Source organism: Neolamprologus brichardi, chromosome 5 (genome assembly GCF_056152115.1).
Source record: "Neolamprologus brichardi isolate AB-2024 chromosome 5, ASM5615211v1, whole genome shotgun sequence".
Lineage (NCBI taxonomy): Eukaryota > Metazoa > Chordata > Actinopteri > Cichliformes > Cichlidae > Neolamprologus > Neolamprologus brichardi.
In genome coordinates this window covers 23,776,825-23,787,483 of record NC_142108.1, presented here as the reverse complement: position 1 = coordinate 23,787,483, position 10,659 = coordinate 23,776,825, and the positions used below count along the sequence as shown (strand labels likewise).

General features: G+C 38.9%; 1 protein-coding gene across 2 annotated transcripts in view; it reads right to left on the bottom strand.

Moving 5' to 3' along the window:
• Positions 1 to 1,705: 1,705 nt before the first annotated feature.
• ripor3 (RIPOR family member 3) overlaps positions 1,706 to 10,659 on the bottom strand; it is a 57,164-nt gene continuing 48,210 nt past the window's right edge. For both annotated transcript variants that reach the window (XM_006782988.3, XM_006782987.3), the window contains 5 exons: positions 9,004 to 9,168; positions 6,791 to 6,993; positions 5,301 to 5,384; positions 5,081 to 5,171; positions 1,706 to 4,982 (listed from right to left, as the gene is read on the bottom strand). In XM_006782988.3, coding sequence (XP_006783051.2) covers positions 4,882 to 4,982; positions 5,081 to 5,171; positions 5,301 to 5,384; positions 6,791 to 6,993; positions 9,004 to 9,168 — 644 coding nt within the window. In that variant the 3' untranslated portion in view covers positions 1,706 to 4,881. The remainder of the gene's footprint in view (positions 4,983 to 5,080; positions 5,172 to 5,300; positions 5,385 to 6,790; positions 6,994 to 9,003; positions 9,169 to 10,659) is intronic.

Below are 10,659 nucleotides of genomic sequence, written 5' to 3'. Positions count from 1 at the left end.
GTTTCCACAGGTGTCACTGCTGTAAGTGTTAAGTTTAGCTGTCAGACACAGGCTAAAGTGTTTATACTCTGTACCTGTTGGAGTGTGTGTGTGTGTGTGTGCGCGTGTGTGTGTGGCCTCCTGTGGCAGTGCGCATTGCATTCACTGCAACATATTTGCTTTGGTTTTAATTTAAATAAAGTTTTCCCTCTTATGTGTTAAACTGTGAGGTTCTGTGTCAAACAAAAAAACGTATTTTGATTAAAAAATAAATGCAAGTAAGAGTTGTGCTTTGCATTTTGCTGTTTTTGTTTTGTTTGTTTGTTTCTGTAGGAAAATTGTGTTGCAAATTGTTTTTGCATATTTGTCACATTATTAAATGTAAGTATTAGACAAAGATGACACATTAAATCTAAAGTGCAGTTTTAAAATGATTCCATGTGTCAAGAGAAAAAAAGTGATCCAGATCTATCTGTAGTTGTAACGCTTTCCAAGATTCCAGGGACGAATCCGATATCTCTGTCCAGGAGAGTGCAGTCTTAGGACAGCTAAAATGCTGCGCAGGGTCCTCAGACTGCCGAGCTCGAGGAACACACATGCTCCAACTCACACCGACTGAGCAGGCTACCGGTTCAGTTGCTCAGTGCAATTATTGAATCAACCAATCACACGGCAGCAAGTCAGTGCATTTAGGCATGCAGACATGCTGAAGATGAACTCCTAAGAAACTCAGCACCAGAATGGTGAAGTAATTCAGAGTTGGTGATAGGATGAGCTACATGTTGGTGATATACTGGTGTTTCCCCACTCAACCATCTTTACAGTTTTCAGAGAATGGTGCAGAGAGGCCAAAATATTTAGTCCAATCCACATCATCGATGTTGGAGAATGACCAGACCGCTTTGAGCTGAAAGGGAGGCAACAGTAACTCATGTAACCACTCTTTACAATCAAGGTATGCAGAAGAGCATCTCTACAGCAGCAGAAGACCACACCAGGTGTTAGCTATTAACAGGACCCTGAATTCACAGGGATTCATCAGAAATGGACAGAAGATTGGAAAAATGTTGCCTGTTGCAACAGGCTGCGACATTTGGATAGTAGGATCAGAATTAATAACACAAGGGTGTGGATCTATCCTACCTTGTATCAGTAGCTCAGATTGGTAGAAGCGGAGTGATGGAATCAGGCATAATTAGTACAATTTGGCCTCTTAGTATCAACTGATCATTGATTAAACATCACAGCTTACCTGGGCGTTGTTGCTCACCATCTTCTCATGGTTGCTTCCTGCAGGAAGACTGTATTATGCTAATTGATTTTGGTCGTGATGCACCCTGCAAATAGCCTGTTTACTAAAAACACGTGTGACCAGTGGAAGCATGGTTTCATGTTATATGGAGCACTGTTGTACACGGTTCAAACAGGTTGACTAATGATGGGAAACTAGAACTGGAAGTGGTTTTCATATGATGATAATGATGCAACTGAACTGCAAGCAAAGCAAAGGATGTGCTCCTATCTCCCAAAGCAATTAGCATCAGCTTTCACCTCCTTTTCTGTTTTCCTGCTTCTGAAAGAGCTCAGAAAGTATCGCCTGTTTACAAATCAAACACTGATGCACAATGAATTCATAATTCTTCAAAGAAACTGGAGCTCCTGTATTTTTTTCAACATTTGTGATTTAAAAATGTGAGCGTTTCTCCATTGTATGCCACAAACTGGGTTTCTTTAAAAACACAATTGATTCTTGAAGATGAAAAGACATCTTCAAAGAAATCTTTTTTTTTATTACATAAAAAAATATTGTTTGTCATGTTTCCCAGGCCAGAGTGCAGCCTTTAAATTTACAACAGCAGAGCAAGTCCAAGTTAAAGTCAGACAACGTAAGTATCTTTCACAATCAGACCTACAGACCTCTGTGTTCATAAATCAGACTAAATACATGACCTACTGTCCATGATTGTACACATCAAAACTAACCAACCATTCCTTATTTGTTTTTAAATCATCTGTGGAGATGATGTAATTATTACTATTGCAGTTTTATTTTATTTGAACATATCTGCCATGCTGTATTTCTTCTAATTCTAGAAATGAACTTAAATTGTCACTTTTTAACTTTTTTATTGTAGAGGTTAATTTATATTATTTATATTTAATTTTTCATTTAGTGTTTGAAAAAGAGGGTGGGCCATTTTTTAAAAAAAATATTTCATATATTTCTCAGCACAGGAGGATGCTCATCCTTTGTTTCCACTTGTGTAAATATGGCACCAGAAAGTCTTAAATACATCTCAGTAACCCTTTATACACAGATGCAGTGCTGCTCTTCTTTTATGCTTGCTCCTGTTTCCTGTTTGTTCTCACCTGTCTCTGTCTTTTTCTTCCTCTCTGTGGGTACAGTCCACCAGATTAATCAACCTGCACACCTGAGCCTTATCCTTCCTAGCTCCTCCACTGGCTGTGATATAATTTAGTCACTCATGTCGTGACGATGCTTCGACCACCTTTCAGTCTTGTGGTTTTCCTGTGCTTTGAGTTTGCAGTAACTCATCTCTCCCTGTGCTTCAGGTTTTCCTGCTCAGCTGTGGTTAAATATTAATCTCAGATGCCCACACCAAGTTTTTGAACTGAATCTGTTTTTCCTGCTCCGCTGCCATCTCCAGATCGGCAAGTCTCCTCAGTTCATTCTTTAAGTGCAATAAATCTGACTCAAAATAAACTGAAATTCAGTTTCCATGTCCTGCTGTTAGTTCTGGGTACACAGTTCAAAGAAATTACCAAAGTCTGACACACAGATGGAAAAAATGAGATGATTTTCACGGCTGGAATCACCAATTTTAGGAACAAATAATTGCAAGTCTTAATTTTTATGCAGAGCAGCAAGTTTTCACTTTGTCTTGTGTGACATTTTGACCAGCACTATGTCTGCTCTTTCACTTTTGTGTTTATTCAACTTACTAAATTTTTTTTCTTTTTTTACAAATCTGCCATTCAAGGGATTGTTTGATATGACCATGGCTAAATTAACCTTTTCAGGCATCTGGGGGAAAAATTATGGTTGCTAACAGATAAATTGAGATGATTTTAGCACATGTCATAAATGTCAGCATGTTGCCTTGTTTGTTCACCTAGTGTAAGCACATTTATTCCTTCTGACCTTACTTCCTTTGCCCTCCTGCTTGTTTCCAAAGCTTTCTCAGCACATTGATTTTTCTCATTCTCAACCTTTTAAAAAGCAGCTTTGAAAACATTATGATTTCAAAGATTCAGCACCTGGAAAACTACCAAAGACCAGCAAATAACTGGTGTTCAGTCAGAGTTTTGCAAAAGAGGGGGCGAGGGTATGTTATCTGTGTACAAAGATGACTTTGAAATCTTTTCCTCTTGATTGTGTAAACTCTCCTGAAGTGCAAATCATGCACCATCTGGTTGTGTGGGAGGGGGCTAAAACAAAACACACAGAATTCAAACATGGTTAAAGCGCAGCTCTGCTTCTTACTGAAAACAGTTTTTAAGATTTTGTAGGATTTTTCTTTGTTTTAGGAAGCTAAACGATTCTGCATCCTATTATCAACAAAACAACAGAAACAAACACTGTGTTCAATCCATGAAGCAGATTCTTCAAACATGATTCCTTAAAATTGATGCAGAGTTCTCATGGACGCAATAAGGCTGAAGAAAAATGTCATTTTATGCCACAACTTAAACTGCTTTGCTGTCGGCAGCATCTTTCTTCCCACGGCCTCGCAAACAGTCTGGTCAGTGAGGTCCTAGGTCACTCTAACCACAGCCAAATCTATTCTGTGGCAGGCAAACGTCTCCTCGGGTCCCTCTCCAGCTCAGTATATGTGAACAGCCAGCAGAGGTCAGCAGCGGTCTCCGTTTCTGTGATGGCACAAAGGCAGCAGGCCAAACATTTTCCTTCACCAACGTGAACAATTTTGTCTAAACATCCATTTTGTCAAAGAAGAATTGGATAAAAGAGAATTTGGTATCATTTAAAACATTTGTATTTGTAGTATGAAAAAAAAAAACCCAAACAAACATCCTTCCTTGTTGGGATTTTGATAGAAAAGTCATGCTTCTCCTGTGAAAATGAAAAGGTCCACAGTCTATCCTGTGGACCTTTGCATGTGAAAATATATAAAAAAGAAATTATTCTGAATATAAAACCTGGAAGATTGCATTTGTTTTCAGATATATTTGATTTTTTTTTCTCAATTAAGCCTTAAAAAGGATTAGAAAAATGAGTAGTGTGACATAACTTGATTTGTAGACTCCTCTTGTTTAAAATTAATTCAAGACTCAGCGCTCACAGGCAGGAGAGGCTGTTAATGTGGATTTCATTAATCTGCCAGGGTTTAATATTCATGTGATGTTTTTTGTTTTATTGTAGCTGATTATTGCTCTAAACACACACACACTCACACACACTCACACACACACATACACGCTTGCAAGATTATGGAAAATAATATTATATTTATCCTTCATGTCCCAATAAGACAGTCATATCGACTGGTTGGTGAAATAACTCCCAGCACTAGAAAAAAGTCAGACTACAGCTGACGTCTTCTTTAAGAAGATATATCTAACAAAAATAAATTCAAATTCTGAGTAAAACAATACAGGAGAAATAAGAAGTCATTAATCAACATCAGTGAGTGAATGATCCATCCAGGGAAAGCTGAAGTCTCCATCATGAGATCTTCCTCTGCAGTTGTTTCTCTGGTAGCACACGCACCACAGATTCTTAAAAGAAAATTAAGTTTTCCCAGAAGGTGCGACGTCCTGACAGGTTTGTAAACTTTCTCCATTTTGACATAGGCTTTGTTTTAGTCTCTTGGCCACCATCATTACAACATTTGTGCCTATTCTTTGATCCAGATCTGTTTCCTATAAAATCGTAATCTCAGTCTCTTGGTTCTGGTAAGCCTCATCCTGCATCTCAGTGTCTAGCTGGTCCATCCTCTGGTAGGCCTGGTATCCCTTTTTACCTGCAGACAGATTGAAAGAAAAAGTAATAAAAGAAATAAAAATACAATATAGGTATATAAAAAAATAACCCTATGATGAAAAGGGATAACGCTTGTACCAAAGGAGAGGACAGTTTCTCTGGCAGCACTACGCAGATCTTCATCTGTTGATCTCCATAAATCTGCTATGTGGCCCACACTCTCTGTCGCCTGACAGAAGAACACAAAACAAAAACAAACAAACAAACAAACACTTATGCTAGCTGATAAAAACCAGAGAGTTCTGAAAACAGGACTTCCTAGTGTTGCTGTAACTGTGTAGAGTTGTGTTCTGCTTACCCGGAGGCATTTGAGAGCCAAACAGGAGCTCTGCTGGATTTTAATATCAATACTTTTCAGGCTTTCTGTGTAGTAAAGCACCGCCTGAAGAAGAAAGTACACACACACACACACACACACACACACACACACGAGGTGTTACTTATGCTGCTGGATTGGCTGTGGCCACTGTACCATAATCCACTGGTTTTGGATTAGTGATGTTGCTGCCACCATGTTTTTGTTGTTGTTGTTGGTTTTTTTGGAGCCAGAAGTTACCACATCTGGACAGGAGGGTGGAATGCTAACTTATCAGTTAATGCCAGCAAACTTATCAAGCTGCATTAATAAACTGAATGGTTGCAATACACGTAACTGTTAATTCTAACAGACTAAAAGCACTAACGATAACAGAAGCACATGTCTTTGTCGTACATCAAAGCAGACCACATTATATGTCAGATTACTCAATTGAAATAATTCAAAAGGCTCCAAACAGCACGTTAGATCTTTGGGAATCCAGTTCAGTGACTGGAATTAAAGGTGGAGATGGCTACAGCTCCCAATGCCAGTACAAATATGAGTACAAGCAACAATACCCCAACTTTAAGCCTTACCAGTATGCAAATTAGACATTTTATTAAAAAATCTAAACTTTTATATGTTGCTATAAAAGGAAGAATCACTGACAAAGGCTAAAATGTTCTTTTATACCAGGCTGTAAGCATGCTTTTTTTAATGCTGTAAAGTTAGACATTTTGACATGGAAGTCAATGGGGATTGACTCATTTTTGGAACAAGCCTCAAGTGGTCATAAGAGTAACTGCAGTATAGCTTAATTTTTCAGCTCCAAGCACCACAAACTGTCGATATAACAATATTAACTACAGCAAATTAAGGTTCATGCAATGCTAGTAAAAGGGACAGTTAGGCCTGTGATAAACTAAAGCACCTTACAAGCTGTCGAGTCCAAGTCTACCCCACCTCTCACTCTCACACATGGGATAAAGGCGCTGGTCATTTGTTTTATTGATATTCACACTGGTAGCCATAAACCAATGTTTTGGACCCCAAATCCTTCCCCAATATTAAGATGTGGATTTACATTGTAGCTGTCATATCAAAGACCAGTCAATAAAGTTCAAATCCTTCAGAGAGAATTATCCATTAAGTGGGCTATAAAACAATTTCCTTAGAACGTATTGACCCGAGTTCCTCCAGTGGAAATGCACAGAGAGCTCCTTCACTGGCTTGCTGTAAAATACCTCATTAGTTTTAAAATTCTGCTTCTTACTTTCAAGTCTCTCCATAACCTCGCACCTCTACATCTCTTTGATTTTCTGCATGTTGCCCTTCCTTCCTGTATTGAGTTTTGGTATTGTTATTATATCCATACTGTGATTTTAATATTTCATTGCTTGTAAGGTGCCTTTGAGTGTCTTGAAAGGCGCCTATAAATAAAATTTAGTATTATTATTAATCTCTGCAAAAGACGATTGTTTTGATGACACCTTGTTCCTGAAGGCCTTGCATCCAGCAGCTCTGGAGATGCAGTTGGTGGCAGCTTTGCAGACTTTGTGGTTGGAGTCGATCTGCAGGGAGGCGAGAGTCTGCAGGGTGCATCCCAGTGGAAGTAGCTCTGTGATCTTCCGGCCCCTCAGCTTATTTAAAGCCCGCCGCCGTTTGGGGCTACTCAGGGCTGAGAGGATGTACTCTGAAATGCACCAATGAATAATAATGAACAACAAAATAATAAACAACACACCACTGAGTGAGCTGAGTGAGGGGGCTCACATCCATTTAGCAGCTTTCATTCAAATCTCATGATCTTTATGAAACGTACTTATTACTGTTGGCTGAAAAGTTTTAAAGTTCACCCTTTATGGAAACCGGTCAGGAACAGGAGAGGAAAACGAGGACCGTTCATTTAATAATTATATTTTGTATTTTTGTTCCATTTCTTTGGAAGTTTAATTTATGTTCTAGTTCTTGAGTATGTTTTTTCTGAAGCTTCAAAGTTTGTCTATAGTTCTTGGTTTCTTAATTGACCAAGTTAGTTTCCTTTTGTGCTCAGTCTGTCTCAGCCTCATCTCTGCATTTTGTCACCCTTTTTGTCTCCTCAGTCATGTCCTCGTCTTTGTCTGGTCTCCCTTTGTCCCGTCTCCGCGGATGTCTAGTAAACATGTCTTCAGTCCCGGTCTCTGTGTTTATCCCTTCCTGTTCCCATTATGATCTCTCTGTGTTTCATCCTTTTGTCTCCACACTCAGTCATGTCTCTGGTCCCTGTGTCAAGTTTGCATTTCTTAGGCTGGGTCTCTGTGTGCATTACTTCCCATTTTATTTTGATAGTCCCCCATCTCGGGTGTGTGACGTTCAATTTTGGCTCCCCCGTCTCGTCAGATTCTGTTAAGCCCACTCTGCTCTCCCACTCTCTCCTCCTGTGGACATATCATCTGCCTCTCCCTTGTAGTGTGTGTAGCTTCCATCGGTCCATTTTGGCTCCCTATTCCTACCCAGCTCAGTTATTGTTTTTGTTTTCTTCACCCTTTATCAGCGTTAATAAAGCCGTGATTTTGAGTCAAGCATCCTGGGTCCACTCTCTGCTGGCCACATGCCCCGGTTCACAACATGCATAATATTATCATGGAACAGAATGTGCTTATATTTTATTTTTATTTATTTATTTACTTTATTACATACTAGAACTTTGTGTAATGTTTTTGCAGCAAAAAAAGTAAATGATGTTTTATCTAATCTCTCTAGCACTCTTTGTCTTTCGTAAACTCCACCCACTGAGATTTATTTCAGGAGTTATTTGTCCCCAAATGAACCAAGCATAGAAATGCTGTTGTTGTTTAAGCAGTTTTTTTTTCTCTTCAGTGCAGTGGTATGCAAACCAAATGCAGTTTAGCACTTCAATAAACAGAAGACATCTGTATACTGTAGTGAAATCTAGGAGATTGAACAAGGGGAGGTGGAGGAATGGAAAGAGCAAAGGGGAGGCGGAAAAGTTGTTGTGTGCTCATGTTTATAGTTTGACACCAGGAACTGTGTGTTTGTTCTTGAAATTTATTGAGCCTCTACAGAGGCATGTGTCCCCCTGAACTAAACACAAGTACTACTTCAAACTATTGACATCCTGCATTTCCAGGCTCCTTACCCCATCTGTGACAAATGCATTTCTAACGCAGACTCAATATTTCCTCATATTTTCCTCACACAGTCCTTTGAAGGTCTGCTTACTATTCTTCACTACTGAAGAAATATTCTCACAAGATGTAAACCTCAAAATATTTCTCATAAACAGGCATGCAAGAGAACACACCCTGTTTGTTTGGGGTGACCATTTGGCTGTAGAGTTAACAGATGGTCCAGATGCCTTTAGTGAGCTGGAATCTCTGGAAGCTTAGAAGTATAACACCATCCCATTACTGATACCTCCAAACACAGTCTTTGGACATGTCTCCCATGTATAACTTCTGTATAAATACTGTAAAGTTTCAAATATAAAACTATTAAAATGGGTTGATATGAAAATGAATATTCCATGTTTAATGTCTTACGGTGCTTTGTTATAAATTATAGTTATAAATACAATGTGGCTACTACTATTACTTACTGTGATATATGTTTATTTCACGGAAGGTTTTTAAACGAATAATAAGTTATGGTAGATAATAGTGATATATTTATCTGTTGACAGCTTTGTAAATTGAAGCTTTACCTTCTTTTGAGAGGCGGGAGATGTGCTCTCCAAGCTCCTGGAAATTCCAGCGCTTCAGGTAGACTGACAGCTGGAAGAGGGTGACTCTCTCCGGGCTGCAGACTGACCGAGAGCTGGGCACCACCCGGCAGGCCGCCTGAACCTGCTGCAGGAGCTGAGAAAACACTGCAGAGGAGGTAAAACACAAAAAATTTATACATCAAGGTGGTTTTGAGTCAACATTACATTAGAGCAGTGGTTCTTAACCTGGGTTCGATCGAACCCTAGGGGTTCGGTGAGTCGATCTCAGGGGTTCGGCAGAGCCTCCGCCGTGACATGCACGGCTCATTTTGTGCACCAGTAAAAAACATATATATGTCTTGAATTTGAAAAAAATCTTATTTTATTTTTCACTAAAGAGGGGTTCGGTGAATGTGCATATGAAAATGGTGGGGTTCGGTACCTCCAAAAAGGTTAAGAACCACTGCATTAGAGTAAACTGTTCTTTAGAATCCTGCTTTAAGTTGGCTTTATAGTTTTGGATATTATTGGATAAACACGCTGAAGATTGTCTGAGCTACAGTGAGACTTCATGATATCAGCTGAGAAATATGATTTTAAGTATAAGCAGGCGTCTATACTGCAGAAACGTACACAAAGTACACGAGCAGCGCAATTTCTAATTGAACAAATGTATCCAAATTGTGCTTTTCTCAAGTTGTTATTTTCCTGAACATTTTTCTCACTTTCTCAAAGAGTTATGAAGTTTACTGGGATATTTCCACATGGCTTACATTTCCATTTTTTACTTTTCTGCTGTTTCACACGTTTTTTATGATCTCATGCCAAAATTCTTTTCCATTTTCTCTCACAGTAACTGTTACAGTAGCTTTGTTTAGTTTTTTAAACTTTCTGGATCAGCTGCTGATCGGTTTCAGTAGATATCCACCCATCTTTTTTGACAAACTTTTCTTTTATTTGTGGCAATTTCCTTCATATTTTCTCAGGTCTGCAAACCTTGCCACTTTCTAGTGATTCATAATATGCAGCAGTAAAACATTAGCTGCACTTAATCTATGAGGACAGCATTCCTTGCTTTTTTTATAGCCACTGGATAAAAGCCTGACTTTTATTACAGTGTGGGGCACTGTGAGATAAAAATGCCATGCATTCTTTCATAAAGTGGGACACCTGATCACCCCACTCAGGAGAGTCTGTAAATACAGTCCCGGTCGAAAATTTAAGACCACTTAAAAAATTGCAAAATAATAATAATAATAAAAAAAAAGATCATATTTTGTATGGTTGGATCTTAACAAGGTTATAAGTAGAGCTTCAAAATGCAACAAGAAGAATGGGAGTGGGAAAAAACATCTTTTTGAGCATGCAATTTATCGAAAACAACGCTTAAACTGAAACAGGCTGTTTTACAGCTGATCCAAAGTTTAGGACCACACCTCCCAAAACCCTGTAAACCCAGTAATGAACTCAGTAATGAGTAGCTCCACCTCTTTTGTTGATAACTGCAGCGAGCTTGATGCAAGTGTTTCCATGAGGTGAGTGGAAAGATTTCTCCAAGTGGTGAAGACAGCCGAAAAAAGGTCATCTACTGTCTGGAACTGTTGTCCATTTTTGTAAACTACCCATCCCCAAAGCTTCTCAATTGGATTTCGATTG